The sequence below is a fragment of the Petaurus breviceps genome, unplaced genomic scaffold (genome assembly GCF_028583685.1).
Source record: "Petaurus breviceps papuanus isolate PSGF00001 unplaced genomic scaffold, PetGlider_PUasm1.0 164, whole genome shotgun sequence".
NCBI lineage: Eukaryota > Metazoa > Chordata > Mammalia > Diprotodontia > Petauridae > Petaurus > Petaurus breviceps.
The window spans coordinates 10831292-10857125 of NW_027185735.1; the positions used below are offsets into that span (position 1 = coordinate 10831292).

Sequence of the window (25834 nt, forward strand, 5' to 3'; positions counted from 1 at the left end):
GTTGAAGAGCATTTTTACCATAAGATTTCTTCCAAATGTCTTTCTTAATTCTAGTGACTATTTTTAGTATTTGAGACCCACCCATTTTATGCACACCTGCCCACCCACCGGTGCCATTTTATTAAACAAGGTTAGATGTGTTCTGAAAACAGGTACGTAGTTAACAACAGTCGGGACAACTATGTTTGTCAGAATTTTTCTTAGAGACACTGAAGCTACCATAAATGCCTTTGTCATTCTAACCACCAACATAAAATGTCAAATTGAAGCAATATAGGTGTTTATAATCTATTTAATAGTGGGACACTGATAAGACTTGCTACACATTTCTCTGAAGCACACTGCTATAGGCGTAAGAATTTCTAAAAAAAAAAAATCAAAGATTACTGTAATCTACAATTTAAGTTTTATTGTATCAATAAGGCATATCAAATGCATAATACACTAGGGTTTGTGCTAATAAGCAATCTAATCTTTTGCATTGAATCTTGGAATTTTTGCTAAAGTTTGATTTTTAAAAAATTAACTTATAAAAATAACCAGCCTAACAGAAAGACCATTTCTGATGAAATTTAGAATTTGAGCTTTGTCGTATCAGAATACAATGAGAGCTAACAGAGGATTATACACAATTTATGAAGTATTGTTGCAATTTAACACCAAAAGTTATCATGCTGATACAATAAAATGTTTTACAATGATCAATTTTTAATGCTTTATTCATTACTTAAAAGAATATACATTTAACATAAACCATACAACATCAGTCATCAGGTCAAACATTCAGCTGGTTTCCTTACAGTTTCTGTCAGGAGTTATTGTTAATTTGATCACATTTATCAGATAAAATCTCACCACATCTGGCATATACACACACTGTGCCAGTGGATTCACTCTACTGATGTACATATAAAATCCGCATAGTATGTGCTCACTGGAGACAAAACAGCGCACACCTGTCAAAAGGTCATTTTAATATAAGATGGTAAAACTATTTGTAAAACACATATAAATTTTCCATAAATAGAATCATATCTGGACATCTGTTGCATAAATTGTGTTTTCCAAAGCTTACAATAGAGCAGCCAGGTCTCAGCACTGCTGGGCACCCACGTTGGCTACTTACTTTATTATTGCAGACTGTCCTTTAACATTAAATGCACAACATTCGTACCACTTTAAACTTGGGTCAGGTGGAAGTCTCACAGAGACCACGTCTGTACCGCGGTTGCCCTGAAACAGTTAAATCGGCTTTTAAAGCCTCTCAGATATAACAAGATTTTAAAACATACTTCATGGAATGTTCTTCATGCATCATAGCAGCTCATGCCTGTGATAGAACAAGCTTTAGTTTTTCCTTTCTTTACTTTACATTCACTATTCACAGTGAAACAGGTGCATGTTTAAGAGTTCTGAGGTTGCTGACTGAGCCACAGCACAGCTGTGTACCGCAGGTCGAAATTCGACCTTATATATTACAATCTAGCAGTATCTGGCTGGCCGAATTGGCCCACCCCTGCCAGCATGTGGGCACTTCTTCATTTTTAATCTATTCTTTGGCAGCTGACACAGGCGCTGACAGAGAAAAATCCAGTGACTTGTGAGGGATTTCACGACCAATATTTGTTTGCAAGCATATGTATTTATATATGTTGTGATTTTTCCTTTAAAGAGTTTCTGACCATGGATTGCATATTCCTTTTCCATCTACTACTTGAAATCTGGGTTAAAAGCTAACTTTTACCTTAAATGAACAATGTAATTGGATGAAGAGCAAAATTAAACCAAACCAAAAAGAGCAAAGAAAAAAAAATTCCAATGATTTGAGTTTCATGTTTGTGCAAGTAACTTTTTTTAGAAGGACAAATTGATGTTTAGCTTACTCTTTCACATCACAAAACTGAGAATGGCAATGGCCAATATCAACCCTTACATGTGATGCAAATTAATAAAGCCTTTGTTTTTCTGTTAAAGGGAACTCATTTAGGATCAAATTCTTTTCCTCCCCTTTAAATTTGAAAAAATTCAATGACATGCTATCAGAATGCACAACTAAAATGCATTGCATACAAACCCACCAGGCTATGGATATATCTATATATGTATATAAAAAAATTTTGGCTCCAGAGCACAGAACTCTGACTCACAATAGAAAAAAAAAACAATGAAAATGCAGTCATTCAGTGAAAAATAAAGTTAGCCAGCAACCTCAGACAACCCTCGGTTGTTTCTCTTTCAGGTTTTATATACAAGTTCATTAACCGTGAAAGCCCTACATATTGCCACTTTCAACTTCTAAACCAATACCCGACTACGTTCTTTGATCAAGAAGTAGAATATACATATATAATTCTATATAGCTAATACTGATTAAACACAGCACAAAGGGGTTAATTCACACTACTGAAAAACATAATAAGACCCTACTTGCATATGTAACCACAGGAATTGTAAAAAAAAAAAAAGTTAGACGCCTTCGCTGAAGCTTTGCATTTCTCTATAAAAATGACGATTTGGTTCAGTGAAAACACTGAGAGATTCAATGTCCATAACGGCGTGCCAAGGTCGGCCCAGGCCTAGTGATACCTGCTCAATAAGGTTATGCACGGGATCCACATCCTGATCAGCCAGTTCACCTTGATCAAAATCAATGCTTTCCTCGGTGACTTCAAGCACTTTAAGGTCAGAGCCACGAAGACGAGCAATGGCAATGAGGTTGTGAGCCCACACTGTGTAACCTTAAAAACACAAGAGATGAAGCATTGTGATTTCCTTCCTTTTCATTTCATCTGCTCAACAAGGTGGTTTTCACCTCTTCCTTGTTCAACTCTTTCTGAGAACCTTTAAAATTACATGACACAGGGCAGCCAGGTAGCACAGCAAGTAAGAGCACCGGCCCCAGTGTCGGGATGACCTGGGGATCAAATCTGGGTTTCAGATACTCAGCACCACACCCAGAAATAACTGTCCGTGTAACCTTGAGCAAGTTACTTAACTCCGATTGCTTCAAAACAAACAAATAAATAAATAAAGAACTGCACGACACACTAGCCTGACCCCTTTCTTTTCCTGAATTTATTAAATAACGGCAAAAAGAACTTGCATTTTGTTGCCTGCCAAGATATAAAAAATGATCTTAAAACAAACAAGGTTTCCTTTAGACATAATGAAAGAATCTAAAAATAGTATGATGTTGATAGTATGTGCTCAAGAAACTGAATTAATGGGGGAAGACTCATTCTCCCCCACTAAAACAGGTTACTAAATTAAAGTTTATGGTTTCTGGATTTTTTTTTAGGGGAAAAAAACAAACTAGATTAGGGATCAGTAAACCTACACATATGGCTTTAAAACTGGCAACTCCTTTTCTTAGATTAGTGGCAGCAACTTCCATATAGTGGGAAAAAGAGGTAACAAATGATTCTCACGGAGGTGAAGAGCCTGCACGGTATCTGGCTAGACTAGACAAATCATGAAGAAATAGGCAAGTTTTCTTCTAGCTTAACTATTCTCTGAATCTAATATTTTTATAAGATCTATAAAATATGCCTTAGCAAAGTGTGGGTCTAGTGAATGTTTTTCAAAGTTTTAAAATTAACTAGTTAACTAAAAACAAAAAGAAAACCAAAGCCCAACCAAAAAACAAAAACCTTAGAAATTACCTGTTGACCAATTAACTAATTTTTAAAAATCAGGTTAAATTTTTAAGTCTCATCTCATGATTTTGATCTACAGGAATGGCAACACCTTTTAAGGGATAAAATTTCTCAAATAGTAAAGAATGTCTTATGAAATGGATTACTGGGTAATTATTGAATACTCTGATACAATTATGCATTGTTAATTAAACACAGCATTTACTCTATTTCTGGGTATCCAAACTCCTATTTTGGCTACCACTTGGTATGTTTTCAGTTGTATTCTTTGATGATGCCTGGCAAATACCAAGACAAAAATTCAAGAAAAATCTGCTGCAATGAAAGAGAGATTCATAATGTTCAAAGACTTTCTTTTTTAGCCATACATGTTTATCCTATGTTTACTAGTCTATCCTAAACTAATAAAGATGAAGCAAATGTGCTTCTGGCCAAAATCTTTTTTGTTGTTTTTGGAGGGGGGAAGGCAGGGCCATTGGGGTTAAGTAACTTGCCCAAGGTCACACAGCTAGTAAGCATTAAGTGTCTGAGACCAGATTTGAACTAGGGTCCTCCAGACTCCAGGGCCAGTGCTCTATTCACTGCACCACTTAACCACCCCTGGCCAAATTTTTAAACTCATATCTATTCAAATGAGGATTGTTGACATTAAGGTGGAAAGCAAAAACAGATATCAATTGGTCATCACCTCTTCTGACACAGTAAATATATTGCTTTTACTAATCTAAAAGACTGAGGGGAGAAATTAATATAAATTCTCTCTTCCTTTATGCAATTTGTCAGTTTTTAAAGGAATCTGTTTGCAGGTAAAAACATAAGCTTGTGGCTTGTGTACTCACAGCTTAGTTCACTGACTAGGATAGCCTTGATTTTGTATGGTCTCAGAGAATATTGTACAATCTCCACAACCTTAATTTTTCAACTTACTTTGATTTTAAGTAAATTGGTGGGGAAACAAGAGTAAAAGGTATAAAGACCAGAAAAATTAGGAAGGAACTATCATCATCTTGTAGATAAATAATGGTGGAACCAATGTAATTTTGTAGACCTCAGGGGAAAAAAGTTTAAATTCACAAATCCCCTCAAAAACATGTGCAAAACTGCCAATTATTTATATACCATCATCTACCACCAAAGCAACATATAAATTATACCCAGGTTAGTCTTCAGGAAAGTTAGAGATGGCTTTTTATTACAAAAATGGAAGCTCTAAATAAAAATATATTATAATCATTATGACAAGTTACTTGCTTAAAATTTTTTTGCCTTATATGCTCCTTAATATAGTGAAAGCATTTTAAATTTGAAGCTACTATATCCCACTTTTAAAAGGACTACAATTCTAAATATCACCTTGTCATGAGATTTGACCAAATAGAAATTTACATAAGCAAGGCTGGTAAAACCACTATTAAGCTGACAGGAGTATGAAACTAGGTAAATAAGAAGCAGAAATCCCCTTATCTAGAGATTCTTAAAATATTATTCCACATCTGACAGTGTAAAAATCAACAATAATAGTTATTTTTCAAGACATTTTCTGAGTATAATAAAATGGATCTTTTCATTACATATAGCCAAAGACAGTCATCGCTGCAAAAGAATACCTACCATGAACTGCCAAAAGAGAGAGCCTTGTGCACCTCCATGCTAGTAAAACCAAAGGATCTTCATTCCTGTTGTCACTAAGATCTGGAAAACCAGATGTATCTATCACATCATTCATTAATATAAAATGAGTAAGGAACTTGTCATACTGCCTGGATATTAGGTCAACAACAGCCCCTGAAACACAAGTGATGTAGCTATCAAAATGAATCCTCTCTAGTGGTATACTGGGCTTAAGAATCTTAAGCATGTCGTCACTCTTTATATCAAAAGCCATTATATAAACCCGAAGGCTAGTGCTGTTTCGTGTTAGGGCCTTCCAATTTTCATCTTCTGGCATGTTGTCCAGAGATTTGTTCATCAAAGAAATATTATGTACTATGAGAGACAGTCGATGCAAAGGCACATGGTTGTTATCAGCCAAGACTCTTGCCATGTCAGCTGTAAAATCGCAGAAATCCAAGGCGAGTGAGCGTAGATTCACAAACCGCTCTAATTCAATGGCGGTGATAAGAGTGGTGTTACCAGTGATGTTGTTATCCAGTAAACTCAGGTGTTCCATGGTGTTGGCAATAGGATTTGAGAGAGATGACAGTGATGTGGGGGTTACTATTTCCAACATAAACCCACAAGACAGCCATTTCAGTTGCCTGCTATTACCCAATATTTCTTCAAACAGCTGCTGAATTCTGTAAGCAAAACATAAACCACAATAATTCCATTAACACTTGACTCTAATCCCATAAACACTGCTTTTCTAGAAAACATTTGCCAAACAGTATGCAAGGTTGAGATCCATTTTTTCTTGTTTAGGTAATGAACATCTATTCAACATTTAAGTGATGTTACTACAATCCATTGTTAACCTCTATATGGAAGATTAATGATTAAGATGCAGTATACTTTATTTGGAAATGATTTGGAAACAGACATTTGGAAACTCACCCTGAGAAAGTAACATTTTATACCAGTATAGTAGAAAAGAGCAATTTTATTCATTCTACTGGTACAGGGGAGGGCAGCCTGAAAAATAAATAATAGTTTTGATAGTATCATTTGTGTAAAGGCTAATAAAATACACAAAATTACCCAGTAAATTCAATTCAAGGAGTTTTAACTTTGTTTTCCCCTTAAAAAAAAAAAAAAGGTTCCTCATCTGCCTAGATTGGAAATGGAGGATGCTATTCATGGACCCAATCCCACTACTGGTTGGCACAGGAACTTTGACCCTACTAAATCAGTTCACCCCTCCTTAGGCAACCTAGGGGCCCCCAGCAGCTTATCAAATTGATGCCAAACTTAGTGTGGATACTCAATTGGCATAGCCCACTGCAGCTCAGAAATCCTGAGCTCGAGAGATCTGCCAGCCCCCACCTTCTCAGCTGGCATTGCAAGTATGTACTATCACGTTTAGCCACATTTTTGCTTTTCAAGTTGCATGGCATATGCTGATCATTATAACTCTTCTGCTAGGAAATTCCTATGGAAGATGGAAGATAAGAATAAACAGTTTCTTTCTATTTTTCCTGAGAATCTCTCAAATATAAAATGTGGGCATATAATACAAAATGAAGCACTGCTTTTATTCTATTGGACCATGTCCATAACAAATCGTAGCCTCTTAATGTGAAGATTTAAAATTTCAATATTCTGAGTGCTTTAGTTTTGACTTGCAATATTCTATTCAGACTTTCTTCCTTTTTTTCCTATATGGTACATGGAAATAATTTAAATTAAGTGAAAAATCAAGCTTATTTTTCCTTTTACACTAAAACTGAATTTAAGTTCCGTCTAGCAGAAAGAAACTAGGAAATTTTAAAAAAATTTATACCATACTCTAAAAAATATAAATTTTGAGAAATTACATAAGATTTTTCCAAAGAACATTCTGGGCTAAAATACGTTCATGACAACTGATAATAGAAAGATCTTTTATGAATAGGGTCACTTTATTCCATCACTATTAGGGAATGAGGTAGGTGTTTCATATGAGTGAATTTTCCAGGTAATTGATGATTACTTCAAGTGTCCAAACCTTTTATGTTAGCCATTTTGAGCTGAAATCTTTCTAAAATGTAACATATATACCTTATATCTATCCTACATCTAAAACTGACAGAATTATAGAATGTTAGAGGTGGAAGGGACTTAAAATCATCTAGTTTAACACTCATTTCATACTATTTGTCTATGGTCACATACATATTACATCTCAGGGTTGATATTTGAATTCAGTTCTGACATCAAGTGCTGTCGCTTTTCATAAAGCACAAAGAGCATCCTTTAGTTCTTTCTTAGTGACTCAGGGTCATTATAAACAATAATTGTTATTCTGCTTTGTAATTCAGTGATGTTCTCAGGGGCTACTGATATAATATATTGCTATTTGTCCCTACACTAAATGTCCCTGGTCTACTGAACTTTTTAAATTCTAGTGTCTGTTTTTTAAAGTTCTCCTGTATCATCTTTGTCAGCCTGTCAATTGTCATTTCTTGTTGTCCATATGTGTGCCTCTAGTATCATACTGACTAATTTTTTGTGTGCTAAAAAAAAAATTAAGCAATGAAGCTTGTGCTGGCAAATAGGCACTTATTTTGTTTGTTCCTACTAGGTACACAATAAATGTCTGTTGAATGAATTTAAAAGAAAAAACTTGCTGTGAAATGACTAAAAAAATGTATAAAAGAACAATGGGTTCGGAGTTGACACCTAGCTCTGCTACATGCTACCTGAATAAACTGAACCTCTCTGGATCTCAGTCTCCCCTCATCTAGAAAAACAGAAGATTGAACTATGTGATTATCACATTCCCTTACAGCTCTAAATCTAATTTCATGAAATAGGGTTCTGTTAGTACATGAACTTTGTGACATCTATTTTGGGGTATTTTATTTAAGATTTTTTTGGGTTCCTTTTCAGGTACTAAGCTGATTGCTAGCTAGGCAGGTTACCATTAGATAAATGAACTGTTTTGTGAAAGGTTTACATGCAATTTTTCTTTCTAATAATATTATCTACTAATTCTCTTTACCTCCCTGATTCCTTCCCAGAGTGTTAAGTTTTTTAGCTCTAGATGCTCTGACAAACTTTTTGCAGTTTAAATAAAAGGGGCCAAGAAGAAACAATCAGAAATGAAATAACTGGACACTATGCCATGATAGTTAGGACCACTGGATTTTTGTGAGGCCAAGAAGAACCTGAAATAAAAAAAATTAAACTCAGATTCTTTTTTTTTTTTAAAGCAATTGGGCTTAAGTAACTTGCTCAAGGTTTCACGGCCAGTTATTTTGTGTGGGTGCCAAGTATCTGAGGCTGGAAGCGATCCCAGGTCTCCTGACACCGGGGCCGGCGCTCTTACTCACTGCACCACCTAGCCGCCCCTAAACTCAGATTCTAATTATTTTCTTTTTTAAGTTTTCTGCCTCTTTTACCAAAACCATGGAGAAACGAATATGGTTATACCAGTGACACATCAATGGGTATTTACAAAAGATGCATTTTCTCTCTCCCCTTAAGACAGGCCACAACTATTCTGTATACTGAAAAATTGGGAAGTGATCTTTATAAACAGTTGTAAAAGTGATGGGTCAGTTACAGGTATTCTTTGGTCAATGTTGAAAGGAGATGAAAAACAGAAACAAGTATATTCCTGAAGAACAAAATGGCTGTCTTTTACAATGGAGAGTGTTCAATTTGATTGGCAAGGATGAAAAGAAATAAGTACTCAAAAAGAAATTAAGAAAGTCTTTAATAGGCCAAACAAAATTAACTCACCACAACAAAGATAGTTCTTATGGTTAAATGTATTGGTTACTTTTTGCACACAAAAATTCCAGTGGCTATAACACGACTAAATTATTAAACAACTAGTATCAACACGTTCTATTCTACCTTAGCTTTGTTGGCAGTAGAAATGCGACAAACTTCAGCCTTTCAATGGCCAAGTTTTGAGACACACAGTTTGTATTTTTCATTAGCTAATACATAGTGAAACTGTGACACAAAGAAACAATTTCCATAATCAATATGCTCCATTTTCTAAAGAATAGTATGATGGGAAAGGAAGACAAAAAAAAAAAGGTAAAAAACTCAGATTTTACAAATATTGTATGACCAACATAAATAGCTCATTTTTTTGCATATGCCAATATTGTTCTCTTAACAATTTTGTAGCAGGGCAGCCAGGTAGCACAGTAAGTGAGAGCACTGGCTCCAGTGTCAGGACGACCTGGAGATTGAATCCTGGGCTCAGAGACTCAGCACCACACCCAGAAATAACTGGCCGTGTAACCTTGAGCAAGTTACTTAACCCCAATTGCTTAAAAAAAAAAAAAAGAATTTTGTAGCTCAGAAATATATTTCCAACTTAAGCTAAGAATTTTAGTTACAGATTCTACCACAGCAATGTTTAACATTGCTTATGTTTAAAATTATTTGATTATACAATGCAGAGCGTAATAAATCAAACAAGATTTATCTTACTCATTTGCTTTATAATTGTATACTAGGTTATAAGCTCCATGAGAGCAGGGAACCATATCTCATACAATCTTCCCCAGCACTTAAGAGTGCTATGCATACACTAACTGTCTAACAAACGTTTGTTTAAGATGGAAGAGAGGCACCACAGAGTAGAAAGAGTATTAGTCTTAAGAGTTAGAAGGCCTGGGGTTAATTGTTAGTTCCAGCACTTATTAATTCATGTGATACTAAGTAACTCACATAGCCTTTCTGATTTTTAGTTTCTTTCTCTGTAAAACAGGAGTTAATGTGAATCACTTATGTCAGAAAGTGATTGTGAGGAAAGTGCTTGAAGTACTCCGAAATGTAAACTATTGCTGTTTCCTATGAAAACTATCTTCTACAAGATAGCAAAGCTAAGAATAAGGATAAGAAATGTAAAAGTTTCCCTAACCAACAATTAGGTTATCCTAAGTACTGATATTATTAGTAACACCAGATCAGGCTATATTTCTTTTATACCCAAGAATATAACATCCATTTATTCCTATTAAATTTCATCATATTTTATTTAGCTGATCATGCTAAAACTGTTAAGTCCTTTTTGGAATCTTAAGTGATTCTGTCATTCAATCTCTCCTAGAATTTTGCAATCTGCAAATCTGACCAGCATACCTTCTATGACTTCATTCAAATCATTGATAAAAATGCTGAGGAGTACAGGGATTGATCCCAGAGGTATGCCAATAGAGATCCCCCTCCAAGTTCACATCCACTGATTAATGATAACTCCTGGGGTCAGGACAATCACTAGCTTTGAATCCATCTAACCTCTCTTCAGCTACTTTATCACCACCTCCTCTGTTCTAAGTTTCAGCTGTTCATTCCTGCCTAATGGTAATGTTCAACATTCCTGACAAGTGAACTTAACTTTCCTGCCTCCACACCACTGTTCATACTTTCCAATATCTATTTTAAACACTTCCTTTCCCCGATTTGTTCAAGTCAGTTGGCAAGCATTTGCTAAGGACCTACTATGTGCCAGGCACTGTGTGAGCACATTACTGAATTTCTGTCTGTTTTTTAAGGTCTCACTCCAGGGCAGCATTAATGCTTCCCCCACCCCATTCGCCTCCCTCCCCCCATGGCTTCCCTACTACATGCAGCACATAACATTTTCCTTGACTCAATATATACTGTGTATGGTAATTATTTGTAGGTGCAACCTATCTCATATTATGCAGGCAGTTCCATAAAGTCAAAGGACCATGCCTTATCTAAACTTGGAATCTCTCCATGTTTTATACACAGTAGGTGCTTAATAAATATTGAATTGAATTAAATTGTTTAACTTACTGCTTAATTTTTTTGCCATCTGGGTCCACCTTGCTGAGGTATATATTTGATAAACTTCCTTGCTGTTGCAGAATACTTATGTCTCCAAAAAGACTAAACTTCTGGAGGTTCCTACAAAGAAAAAAAATTATAATCTGAATTGCTCTATGTGTAGAAATTTTTGCAACCTAGATCCTTCAGTTCATTTTCTTAAAACAAGAGGAAAAAATTCACTGTCCAGAAGACCAGAACAGATAGTTTCCTAACAAGAAAAATTAGGTTTGGGGATTCCAATATTACAGATGATAATAATCTTGCTTTTTCATCTAATTTCAGTCACAAGTCATTCCAATTTTGTTCCGAGATATTAGAAAGACTAATGAATGAGGTGTTTTGTTTCACCTACCTCAAATTTTATATACCACAGTACACTTATCAAATTTAATCCACTTTCCATATGGAATACTGGAAAATCTAGAAAAAAAAATTATTTTGGTAAAATAAAAAAAGCTTCTGTCTTTTAAAATATTTTAAAACAACCAAACTCTCATCTCTCCAAACTAAGATCACAAATGAAAAATCAAAACATCAAAACTTTCCAGAAGGAGTGTTGATATCTGAAATTCCATTGGACAGTGCAGAACCATAATGTCTTCACAACATCCCTTTGCTTTTTTTCCAGCTGTTTGTTTGAAACTGCTTGTTATATTCCTAAATGTTATATACACATGGAGTATGTGATGATGTGTTCATAAGACTTTTTTTGAAAAATAAAAATGAAATTTTTAAGGTTTGCAGTTGTAATTATTAATAGCTGTAATTTGAAATGTATGGGAATAATGTTAAATTTTCAGCTTCCACCAGCACTTGGAGAACTCTGTTCAATTCATATTTGTTTAATTTCCTTGACAACTTCTTGCTCTTTCCTCCCTTCTAACTCACCTCCTCCCAATTTCCAAAGACTCAGTACTGAAAATGCTTTAAAAACATGTATGACAAGTATCTAAATCGGACAAGGAAATAAGGTCTCTCAGGAATTAAGGAAATAAAAAAAAGAGACTATTTGATCTATTACCCATTTCAATTCCTTCATCTGGGAGCAATGCCTTTCCAAATAAGTGATTATGTGGTAAAATAGAGGAAAAAGGAAGCCCCCACCCAAACTTAGGTGTACAATTTTTTTTTATTAAGAGATATTCTTTACTATATATATATATTATGGAGATGGATGGGGATGGGAAGCTGTGGTGTGGATGCTCCAAAGATGGTTTTCCAACTTTCCATTTCTTTTCTTCCTCTAGACTATTTCTCTTGGTAATCTCATCAGCTCCCACGGATTTAATTATCTGTATTCTGATGATTCTCATATCTTTTTATGCAGTCCTAACTTCTTTACTGACCAATGACTTTTTCAGTTTCAAAGCTCCAATTAGATACAAGGCATCTCAAACTGATCATCAGCAGACATCTTAAACTCAACATGTCCAAAAGTGAACTCTGTTCCCCCCAACTTCCAAACCTCCCTATTACTGTCAAGGCTGGAAAACAGAAAAAATCCTCAATTTCTCACTCTTACTCACTCCACATATCCAGTCTACTGCCAAGGCCTGTCATTTCTACCTCCACAAGATGTGAAGACGTATTGTGTGATATCTATCTATATCACCCCATGACTAGGACTACTGCAATAGTCTGCTTATTGGCCTTCCTTCTTCAAAACTCTTTACTCCAGTCCATCCTTCACTTAGATATCAAACTGATCTTCCTTAAAAAAACAAAACAAAACACAAGTATGACCATGTCATCCCCTATTAAAAAAATTCCAGTGGCAGGGGTGGAGCCAAGATGGCAGCATGGTAACAGGAAAACTCCATGAGCTCCCCCCAGAACCACTTCAAATACCTATAAAATCTGACTCTAAACAAACTTTAGAGCTACAAAACCCACAGTGACAGAGAGAAACAAATCTCCTGCTGAAGGCAGCCTGGAAGGCCTACAGGAAGGGTCCATCACAGTGCTTTGGGAGCTTAGTCCAGGCTTCCCTCTCCCCTCCACTATTTTAGGCCCAGGGTGGTCCCGACCAGTGGCAGCTGTAGCAGACTTCAGGTGAGTGAATCACCAGCAGCTGTGGCAGTTTCCAGACTTATCAACCCATAAATGCCAAAGAGCAAGTAAAAGGTCAGTGTAGAACTGTGTTGGAACTGGGGGGAGGATGGAAGAGCACCATCTAGCCCCTGCCCCCCAGGATGAGATGCAGCAGAGGCACTAAGGCTGCCGCAACATGGCTACTTGAGAGCTCCTGGCCTGCAGATTGTAGGGGGACCAAGCTATTTCCATTCAGAGGGTAATAGCTCTTACTTTAACCTGCTTGGATCTGGATCACTGTCTTAGGTGGACATCCTGGAGTGTGTGACCAGTTTGCCAGAGCGTGTGGAGGCTTCAGAGAGGGCGCCCAAGTAACAGCTCCAGCAGCTGCAAAAACCCCAGCTATTTGGGACAAAGCTCTTCTCTCTGGAAGCAGAGTTCTACTGTGGCAAAGAGCTCAAAAGTCAAGTAATTAACTGGCAATATGAACGAGCAGAGGAAGCAAAACAAGCAGAGCAATCAAACCTCAGATTCCTTTTTTGGGGACAAAAATGATCAAAGCATGGAATAGGAGGAAGACAATGAAATCAGAACTCCTGTATCAAAAGCTTCCAAGAAAAATATGAACTGGTTACAGGCCATGGAGGAGCTCAAGAAGGATTCTGAAAATGAAGTAAGAGAAGTGCAGGAAAAACTGGGAAGAAAAATGAGAATGATGCAAGAAAATTATAAAATGAGAGTCAACAACCTGACTGAAGAAAATAACACCTTAAAAAATAAATTAACTCAAATGGCAAAAGAGCTCCAAAAAGCCAATGAGAAGAAGAATGGCTTAAAAAGCCAAATTTGCCAGATGGAAAAAGAATCTCAAAAGCTCACTGAAGAGAATAATTCCTTCAGAATTAGACTGGAGCAAATAGAAACTAATAACTTCATGAGAAATCAAGATACTACTAAACAGATCCAAACAAATGAAAGAATACAAAGCAATGTTAAATATCTCTTTGGAAAAACCAATGACCTGGAAAATAGATCCAGGAGAGATCATTTAAAAATTATTGGACTACCTGAAAGCCATGACCAAAAAAAGAGCCTAGACACTATCTTGCAAGAAATTCTCAAGGAAAATTGCCCTGATATTTTAGAACCAGAGGACAAAATAAAAAATTCAATGATCACCTCTTGAAAAAGACCCCAAAAAGAAAACTCCTAGGAATATTATAGCCAAATTCCAGAGTTCCCAGGTCAAGGAAAAAATATTACAAGCAGCCAGGAATTAATAATTTGAGTATTGTGGAAACACAATCAGGATAACACCCAGATCTAGCAGCTTCTACATTAAGGGACTGAAGGGCTTGGAATATGATATTCCGGAGGTCAAAGGAGCTAGGATTAAAACCAAGAATCACCTACCCAGCAAAACTGAGTATCATGTTTCAGGGGAAAATATGGTCCTTCAGTGGAATAGAGGACTTTCAAGCCTTCTTGATGAAAAAACCAGAGTTGAATAGAAAATCTGACATTCAAACACAAGAAGTAAGAGAAGCATGAGAAGGTAAACAGGGAAAAGAAATCATAAGGAACTTATCAAAGTTGAACTATTTACATTCCTACATGGAAAAAAAATAATTGTAACTTATAAAACTTTTCTCAGTATGAGGATAGTTGAAATGAATATAAATGTATCTATAGGTATACAGACATATATAAGTCTCTATAGGAGGGTATATGTGTATATGAATACATATGTGAGTGTGTGTATATATGTGTACATGTATACACAGAGGGCACAGGATCAATTGAATAGGAAGGGATGTTATCTAAAAAATAAAATTAAGAGGTGAGAGAGGAATATAATGAGAAGAGATAGGGAGAGACAGAATAGGGTAAATTATCTCATATAAAAGATGTAAGGGAAAACTGTTACAATGGAGGGGAAAAACAAGAAGGCAAAAATTTACTCTCATTTAATTCGGCTTAAGAAGGGAATAACATATACACTAAATTGGGTATCTTACCCTACAGGAAAGTAGGAGGGAAGGGAATAGTGGGGATGATAGAAGGGAGGGCAGATTGGGGAGGATGGTAGTTAGAAGCACACACTTTTGAAAATGGACAGGGTCAAAGTAGAAAATAGAACAAGTGGGGGGCAGGATAGGATGGAGGGAAATATAGTCAGTCTTTCACAATATATACACCATGGAAAAGTTTTGTGTAACTACACATGTACAACCTATATTGAATTGGTTATCTTCCCAGAAAGGGTGGGTGACAATGGAAGAAGGGAAAGAATCTGGAATTCAAAGTTTTAAAACCAAATGTTTAAAAAATATATTATTATTATTATTTACATGCAACTGGGAAATAAGATACACAGGCACTGGGGTATAGAGATCCATCTTGCCCTACTGAAAAGTCAGAGGGAGGATATAGATGAGAGCAGATTGTGGGAAGGGGTATTCAGTGGGATTGCTGTTTTGGGGTGGTGGGTAGGGGAAAGACAGGGAGAAGAAAATGTGTAACTCAAAATCTTGTGGAAATGAATGTTGTAAACTAAAAATAAACAACAACAAAAAATTCCGGTGGCTTTCTATTACCTCCAAGATCACATACAAAATCCTTTGGTGTTCAAAGTCCTTTACAACCTGGTCCCTCCTACCTTTCTAGTCTTCTTATTCCTTCCCTTCTTGCTCCTCTAATTTACTCTATGGGTCAGACACTAGCCCTTCCATTCCTCAAAGGAGTTTGTATAATGACAGCCAGAGGTTCAAGATCACTAGGATAGGGCGGCTAGGTGGCACAGTGAATAGAGCACCAGCCCTGGAGTCAGGAGGCCCCGAGTTCAAATCCAGCCTCATACACTTAACACAAAAACTAGCCATGTGACCTTGGGTAAGTCACAACCCCAATTGCCCTCCAAAAAAAAATCACTAGGAAAGGGGGTATGACCTGAATAAACTCTGTTAATCATTGCTGAATGAGTTCAGCAGGGTTATTGATATCACTAGGGTTCAGCCTCAGGAAGGTTTCCTCTAAGTTCAGGCAAAGATACCAATGGAAAGAACTGATAGAAGTGATTCTGTCATAGCCTGGCAGTCAAGGCAGGCCAGGAAATAGGTGAAGGAGTGGGAAGGAACGGTGATTTTTCTTTCAGCATCCTTCTAAATTCTATGGGGCTGTTTGGACCCAGATGGGCATTTTTCTATGAAGTTACCTAGTGTTATGGGTGACAGGAAAAGAAACCATACTAAGCCAACTGATATGGGCGTGAATCTTTTCAGGGTATTCAGAAGAGCTAGAAGGATCATTTTAGGATGTGCTTAAGAGTTTTTTCTTCTACCCTCATGATTCTACATAGTGATGCTAGTTTGGATTCTATAATGGAATAGAAATCAACTTCCAGTATATGAAGACCCTAACAATGGTAAACAGGCTTTAATTAACAATACAAGTGTATATACCCTATGGTAAACAAGATTGATTCAATTACATTCCCTGAAGGGCAGATGGCACTTGCAATCTTAAAAGCCAAATATATCTTTATACACACACACACACACTAAGAGTCAGAGAAATCATAACCCAGAAACTATAAAATGGATCAAAGAAGTCATACTTTAAAAGACCCTATGTCAGCATTTCTATCTTTTAACAACTTACAAATGGAAAACACCCAACGAATACACTTTTCTAAAATGACACTATTGACTCAGTTATTAGGGAAATGTTTTCTAAAATTGTTTTCCTAGGAGTTTTGATGGATTATACCACCTGCTCACTCTTATTTAGTACCCTTTATGAGGGGCCAGAATTAAAAACTGCTGTGGAGGTCTGTTTTTATTAGGGCAAAGTTAACTGGCATTTCTTTTCAGAAAACTAGTAGCTGATTTTATTGTTCTCATACTAAAAAAGTCTTTAAGGAAAAAAAAAACAAGCTGAAAATTTTAGACCCAACAGAGACCGACTGAAGATTTTTTTGAGCAGGAGAATTATATGCATAAAAGTTTTTGTGCTTCTTCTATCATTAGGTCTGGTTCTGTTTGGTATTAGCAAATGGACATTCTTAACTTGTTATGTGTATGTGTGCATATGTATATATGCAATATATTTAATTATGTGTTTAGGGAGGCAAATGATTAGGGGATTCTTCCTTATTCATACCTGATATCTTGATAGAAAGGAAACTCTTATCTTGACATAACTTAGAGAAATTAATAAAAATGTTCTTTGCTCTTTCTAACCCTTCTTCATATTACCCCACCCTCCCATATTTCTTGGAGAAAACTTTTACTACTAAAAAGCATACAGTATTTCTGTGTTAGGACAGTTAGGACTATCTTTGTTAGTGTTGCGCCAACCTGGGTTTCCTCATCCCTTGGCAATTTTTTGACCAGCAAGGTGATGAAGGTAGTCACCCTGTCTGAAAAAGAAGGGAGGGTGGTTTAGACCAGAGAAGACAAAGATGGGCTGGGTAGAAATGCAGCTGGATGGAGTGGGTTAAGAAAGTTTGGAATATCTTCTTGGTGTGTCACAAATTAAAAACAGTCAAAAAATACAGATGAGGAGACAGTTAGGTGGCGCAGTGACTAGAGCACCAGCCCTGGAGTCAGGAGGACCTGAGTTCAAATCCAGCGTCAGACACTTAACACAAAAACTAGCTGAGTGACCTTGGGCAAGTCACTTAACCCCAACTGCCCTACCTTCCCCCTCCAAAAAGCCAAAAAAAAAGAAAAAGAAAAATACAAATGAGGAGGGAGAGCATTCCAGACATGGGAATCAGAAAGTGAAAATGTCCAAAGCTGAAAAATGGAGTGTCTTGTTCAAGCAATACCAAGGAGGTTGGTGTTAAGAGAATGAGAGGAATGGTCTGGAAAGGTGAAGTGGCTGTAGGGGGGATAGAAGGATTAGGGCTAAGCTATGAAATGCTTTGCATACCAAACAGAGGATTTTTATTGAGAGGTGACAGGAAGCCATTGCAATTTTATTGACTAGGGGGTGACACGGTTAGACCTGCACTTTAGGAAAATCACATTGGCATCTGAGTAGAGGATGATGGCCTGAGTGGTAGAGATTTGCAGCAGGTTGCTGCAATAGTTCAAGTATAAGGAGCAAAGGGCCTGCACCAGGGTTGTGGTAATATTAGAGGAGAGAAGAGTATATTTGAGAGATGTTGCAAAAGGTGAAATCAAGAGGCCTTGGAAACAGATTAAATATTGGGCTGGGGAGGTGAGATGAGAGTCAAAGAGGAAAACTAGGCTGTGAGTCTGGGTGACTGGGAGGACAGAGGTGCCATGCCCTTGACAGAAACAGGGAAGTTTGGAAGAACAAAGGGTTTGGGGGGCGGGGAGATTATGAGTTTAGTTTTGGACATGTTGAGTCTAGGTCTACAGGACACCCAATTTGAGATGTCCAATAGGTAACTGGAAATGTGAAATTGGGGATTATCAAGAGAGGTTAGGGCTGAATAAACAGACTTGAGATCATTATAGAGAGCTGATGAGATCACCAAGTAAAAAGCATAGGGGCAGGGTGGCCAGGTAGCACAGCATGTAAGAGCACCGGCTCCAGTGTCGGGACTGGACGACCTGGGGATTGAATCTGGGCTCAGACACTTAGCACACACCCAACAACACCTGGCCTTGTAACCTTGAGCAAGTTACTTAACCCCAATTGCTAAAAAAAAAAAAAAGAAAAGAAAAATAAAAAAAAAAAAAAGAAGAAAAAAAGAGCATAGGGGGGAGGGAGAGAGCCAAGATGGTAGAGACAGAGAAAGCAATAGAAGGTAGCTTTCCCTCCATATCTCCTCAACAAAGATCTAGAGAATGTGCCAGGCTGAATTATGATTGGGAAAAGAATAAGTCATAGCAAGTCATTTCTCCAGCCCAAGGCAGCTTCAGAGATGGACAGGGCAAGGTCTACCTGGATTAGGGGTGTGGAGATGAGGGGGATGTCTAGCCAGGAGTACAGCAGGAACAGGGAGTATTTTAGTACCCAGGGACTGAGAGAGAGCCAAGATAGTACACCAGAAACGGGATCAGAGGGTATTCCTGAGCAAACATTAGGTGCAGGAGTCATTTGAAAGTTCTATCTCCTACCACCCAGCGCTGGGTCACAGTCAGCAGTTCAAATGCTCTGAACTTGCTAGGGCAACAGTGGCTGAGTCACACAGCAGAATCCTGAAACTCCCAACCAGAAACAGATTAAGGGAAATATTAATCAGAAGCAAAACAAACTCAAAGAGGTGGCAGAGGGGGGGGAAAAAGGAAGGGAGGATAAATATAAGAGAATAGGATATTAGGGAATACACATCAATCATAACTGAATGCAAATGGAATGAACTCAGCCAGAAGAGGATAGCAGAATAGATTAGAAAACAGAATCTAACCATATGTTGTTCATAAGAAACAGGTTTGAAACAAAAACAGAGCTAAAATAAGGGGCTGGAGTAGAATTTATCATGCTTCAGCTGAAATAAAAGACGGGGGTAGCAATCATGATCTCAGTCAAAAAAAAAAAGTAAAAACAGACCTAATTAAAAGAGATAATCAGGAAAACTCCATTTTACCACAGAAAATTAATTAATACCAATACTGAACATATATTCACCAAATGACATAACATCTAAATTTTTAAAGGAAAAATCAAATGAGTTACATAAAGAAAGACACTAAAACTATAACAGTGGGGGAACCTCAATTTATCCCTCTCAGACCTAAATAAATTGAAACAAAAAATAAACAAGAAAGAGTTTAAGGAGATGAACAGAATTTTAGAAAAGTTAAGATACTTTAGACTTCTGGAGAATACTAAGTGAGAATAGAAAGGAATATATCTATTTCAATTGTGCATGACACCTTCAAACACACACACGATTGTAATAGGGCAAAAACAAAAGCAAAAATACTGAAGAATCTTCCCAACCATAATGCAATAAAAATTACATTCAATAAAGGGCTTTTGAAGCAAATTAATTGGAAACTAAATAGCTCAGTCCTATACAATGTAAACAAAGAACAAATTATAGAATCAATTTCATTAAAGATAACGATAACAATGAGGCAACATAACAAAATTTGTAGGATACAACCAAAGTAGTACTTAGAGGAAAATTTGTATCTCTAAACTCTTTCATCAATAAAAGAGAGGAAGAACAGATCAACAAATTTGATATGTATCAACAACAAAAATGAGAAAACCAACATATTAAAAACTCCAAATCAAATAAATGCTCAAATAGAAATTGTGAAAATCAAAGGAGGGCTTAACAAAACTGAAAGTTAAAAAAAAAAAATGAAAAAAATGGGGGGTTTTTTTTTTTTTTTACAAAACCAACAATAACAAAAATAGATAAACCACTAGCTAATTTCATTAAGAAAAAGAAGAGAAGCGGCAGCAAAGTGGTGCAGTGAATAGAACACTGGCCTTGGAGTCAGAAGGACCTGGGTTTGGATCTGGCCTTAGACACTTCACACACACACACACACACACACACACAAACCTAGCCGTGTGACCTTGGGCAAGTCACTTAACCCCAATTGCCCTCCAAAAAGCAAAAAAAAAAAAGAAAAAGAAGAGACTCACTTTACTACTGGTATTAAATTAAAAAGGTGAATTCATACCAACAAAGAAAAAATAAAAGCAATTAGGAGCTATTTTGCCCAACTATATGACAATAAAACAATCTAAATGTAAATGATATAAATATTTAGAAAAATAAAAATTGTTCAGTTTAACAGAACAGGAAATAAAATATTTAAATAACCTTATGTTAGGAAAAAAATGAACAACTACAAATGAACTCCTAAAGAAAACCTCCAGGATGAGAGCGATTTACAAGTGAATTCTACCAAACACTGAAAGAATCAATCTGTAAGAGGGGATATTATGGTATCTTGTTTTGCTCCCACAAAAGTTATAGGGAGATAATCAATAGCTGTGGGGAAGCTTGCTTATCTTATTTTACTAAGACAATGGCCATCCTAGCCCCAGGGGGGGACTAGAAAGATGGGGATGTGACTAACAGCTCAGACCTTAGAGGTCATGCCCCAAGTCACAAATAACCTCACTATCCCACCTACATAATCTGCATAAAGAGGGAATGTAGGGAAATAAATTGAGCAATTTGAGGAATTTGAACTGTAACAGGAAGGACAGATTCTTCTGTATCAGTATGTAGTGATCACCTCCCCTCTTCCACTTCCTCTCAGGTAAGCATAAGAGGCTAACTCCCTGACCCTATCTGGGAAGTCTTGTGATCCCCACAAATATATTTCTCACAATTCTATATTATATAAACTATTTTTTAAAAAACAGGTAAAGAAAGGACCCTACCAAATTCCTTCTATGAAACATGGTCTTTATACTAATGAGGGACAAAGGAGAGAAAGAAAACTATGGACCAATTTCTCCTAAAAAAATTGAAGCAAAAAATGTAAATATCAACAAGGAGACTATAGCAAAAATATAAAGATCATGCCCTTATTATTAGGCTGGATTTATATCAGGAACGTGAGACTGCTTCAATATCAGGAAAACTGTAAGTATAATCTACTATATTAATAACAAAAACGAAAAAGGATTAAATAGGGACAAAAAAAAGGCTTTTGACAACATACAATACACATTCCTGTTAAAAACACAAGAATGTACAGGAATAAATGGAGAGTATCTAAAACCAAGAGCAAGCATCACCTGTAATGGAGATAGGCTGGAAGTTTTTCCAATAATATTGGGGTTAAAAACAAGGATGTTCACTGTCAACATTTCTACTCAATAGTATATTATAAATGCTAGCTATAACAATACAAAAAGAAATTGAAATAATAAGCATAAGAATGTAACAACCACTTTTTTTTTTTGCAGGTGATATGGTTTACTCAAGAATCAGTTAAAAAATTAATTCAAACAACTAACTTCAGCAAAGTTTCAGTATATAAAAATAAGCCCACACAAAGCATCAATATTTCTATATATATAATCCCTTCCATATTGTGACTTTCCCCATCATAGTTAATATATCAGTCAAAAAAAGAATTTAGATGGGAATTTTGAGGAAGCTGTCAATGACAAGCAAAGGCCAGCAGATAACAGAGCCTATGACCAAATACTTAACTCAAATTTTATCATGAGGTACTGTAAAAAAAACCCTATAAAAGAAAAATTTAAAAATCAGGGAAGGCAAAAAAATTTTATCCCTACAATGTGAAAGGGAAAATTAAATTATCAATAAAACTTAGCAGGAGATAGAGAAATTCCATTCAAAATAATCACGGTATAAAACACTTGGGATTCTATCTGCCAAGACATACACAAGAACTCTATGAATACATCTCACACAAATAGAGACAGATCTAAATAACTGGAGAAACAGTAGTTGCTTGGGGATAGGAGAATCCAATATAATAAGAAGGACAATACCCAAATTAACTTACTTATTCAGCACCATATCAACTGAATTACCAAAACATTACTTTATGGAGTTATAATAAGAAGGACAATACCCAAATTAACTTACTTATTCAGCACCATATCAACTGAATTACCAAAACATTACTTTATGGAGTTATAAATACAAATAACAAAATTGATATGGAGAAACAAAACACCAAGAATATCAAGGGAGTCAATGAAAACAAAAAGGAAATTAGGGGGCTTAGCAGTACTAGATCTCAAACTATACTAAAAAGTTCTGTCACAACAATTTGGTGCTGAGTAACAAAATACAGAGAGGTTGATCACTGCAACAAATTAGGCATACAATTTACAGAAGCAAAGTAGCACAGTAACCTAGTGTTTAATAAACTCAAAGATCTCAGATACTGGGTCAAGAGCTCACTATGCTACAAAAGTGGTTAGGAAAACCATAATGTAGTCTGGAAGAATCTTGGTATAGAACAACATGTTACAGCTTTGTAACTAAGATAATAAACTCAAAATAGCTACATAATTCAGATATAAAGGGTTACATTATAAGCAAATTAGTGGAACACAGAAGGAATCCTATCAGATTGGGAAGAATTCATGATCAAACATGAAGACATAGTGTTTCACAGGAGATAAAATGGATAATTATGATTACAAAAAAATAAAGTTTTTGTACAAACAAAACGAATGCAAGTAAAATAAGGGTAAAAAATCAAGAAATTGGGAAAAATAACTGCAGCAATTTTCTCCAATTAAGGGCTCATGTCTAAAATACATAGGTAACTGAGTCAAATTTATAAGACTAGAGCCATTGACCAATTAATAAATCATCAAGGGTTACAAATAGGCAGCTTTCAGAGGAAGAAATCTACTTTATCAAAAGTCTTTTTAAAAAGTGCTCTAAACCACTATTTAAAAAGTAACTCTTGTGGTGGTTAGGTGGTGCAATGAATAATAGAGCACCAGCCCTGGAGTCAGGAGGAACTGAGTTCAAATATGACTTCAGACGCTTGACACACTTCTTAGCCCACTTATTAGCATGTGACTGGGCAAGTCACTTAACCCCAATTGCCCTCCAAAAAAAAAAAAAAAAAAGGAACTCTGGGGTACCACCTCCCATCCATCAGACTAAGATGACAAGGAATATGACAAGAAGGGAAGTGGGAAAACAGGTTCATTAATGCACTACTGATAGAACTATGAACTAGTTCAGCCATCCTGGAAAATGTTTTGGAATTATGCCCAAAAAGCTATTCAACTGTGCATTTCTTTTGACCCAGTAATACCACCACCTGAAGAGATCAAGGAAAGAGGAAGCCTTTCTTGTGTGCCCTTCCTCAAATCAGTTTATATTTGCTTCCCCCAGTAAAATATAAGCTCCTTGAAGGCAGGGATGGTTTTTCTTTTTGTCCTTTTCTCTGCAGTACTTAGACAATTTGTAATTTCACTGGTATAAAAAAACACCCCCTACCAGTGCAGACCTGACAATGAATGGCAATTAATCATGTCAGAGAGCTGCATGGGGCACTGGGAGGCAGCATGACTGGCCAGGGGTTACACAGTCTGATGGATGGTGTCTGAATCCAGGTTTTCCTGACTCCTAAGCTAACTATCAATAAGTTAATAACAGTAACAGATCCACTATCAATATCTAACAATCTTACACATATCAAGTTTAAAATATATTTGGTGGACTGAAATGATTTGTTTCAATTGCTGATAAAGCTTGTGACATACCAAATAATTGTAAAATTCCCCTTCTGGAAATTACTGGGCCCTTAAGGAGACTTACATGGTGACCAGAAGGAAGAATTAAGGAATATTTAACAAATCATAAGTATGGAGGAAGCCATTATTTGCAAATCTGAATAATAAATTTATTAAAGAAGAAAAATAGCCAGGGCCTTTCTTATTCATCTATCTTTTCTAACTGCATTTCCCAAATTAACTAAAGCTGTATAGGGACTGGACCTGAGATTTCATCCTTATATCTAATTCTGAGATGAGGAAAATCCCTCCCCCAACTCAGGTTGGCACTTTCTCTAAGAGAACATCTTAATAAATATTTACCTATAAGTTATTTTTTCCCATTACATGACACTATATTTATAAATATTGAACATAATGTCTAAATATTTTAAGGTCATTTTACAGTCTGATGCCACTGAATGCCTTACTTTTTGAAATAAAAATTATGAAAATATTATTAACTGATGACAAACCTTAGACCTTCTTCTTCTTAGAAGAACCTGTAACATTAACTTTCTAATTAAAGGCATCCATGTGGATTAGAGGACAGGGAAGGGTTACTTTTTAAAAGTTTTATTGATGTTGTTTGTTTTTTACAACATTTCATTCATATATTTTCTCTAATACAGAAATGTGTAATTCATCCTAAATTTCATATTAAAGTCTAGAACTATTCTCTCTTTATAGAATTTTAGATTTAATGCTTGAAGGGACTTTAGAGGCCAACTAGTCCTCCAGATCCATATCTAGACCTGAACTTCATTTTATAGAAGAGGAAATTGAGGTTAGATAACAACCAAAGTCACACAGTAAAAAGTGGCTGTTAGTATTTGAACTTAAGCTCTATGATGCCCAAACCAGCACTCTTTATACTGTACCATATCTCTGATGAAAGTCATCTGGGTCCAAATTTGGTGCTTTTTCCACTGCTCTGAAAAGTATTTTAAAATCACAGAATTCCAAAACTGAAAAGGAACTTGGAGGTCATTTGGGCCAACTCCTCAGCGATGGCTCAAATTACCCTTTACAATGCTCTCAACAGTAGGCAATCAATAAACATTTATTAAGGCTTACTGTGCTAAAGGCCAGGGATGCAGAGAAACAGTTCCTTCTCTGAAAAGATCGTACATGCTAATGGGGGGGGGGAACATATATAAATCAATACATGAGAAAAATACAGGATAGAAGGCACCTAGTAGCAACAGGAATGGGAACTGTGCCTACTGGAGGTGGCAACTGAGTTGAATTCCAAAGAAAGAGAGGAATTCTAAGAGTAGAAGGCTGAGAAGGAAAGCATTCTAAGCACGGGGGACCAGCCACTGAAAAGGCACAGAAATGGAAGCGATGGAGAGTCATATGTGAAGAATGGCAAGTAGGCTATTATGACTGGAATCTTAAAGACTAACATAAGATTAATATGTTTAAAGGGCTAGAAAGATAAGAAGGAGTCAGGTTGTGGATCACTTTAAATGCTGAACAGGTGTTTATATTTGATTCTAGAGGTAAGAGGGAGCCAT

The 25834-nt window shown here is 36.3% G+C and overlaps 1 protein-coding gene across 2 annotated transcripts in view; it reads right to left on the minus strand.

The window, feature by feature from the left end:
• Positions 1-394: 394 nt before the first annotated feature.
• The window catches only part of FBXO33 (F-box protein 33), a 44309-nt gene continuing 18869 nt past the window's right edge, over positions 395-25834 (minus strand). The window contains exons 2-4 of one of the 2 annotated variants that reach the window (XM_069082313.1): positions 11082-11192; positions 5268-5953; positions 395-2738 (exon numbers count right to left, since the gene is read on the minus strand). In XM_069082313.1, the coding sequence (XP_068938414.1) occupies positions 2467-2738; positions 5268-5953; positions 11082-11192 (1069 nt within the window). In that variant the 3' untranslated portion in view covers positions 395-2466. The remainder of the gene's footprint in view (positions 2739-5267; positions 5954-11081; positions 11193-25834) is intronic. The other variant, XM_069082314.1, reaches the window with a different exon arrangement.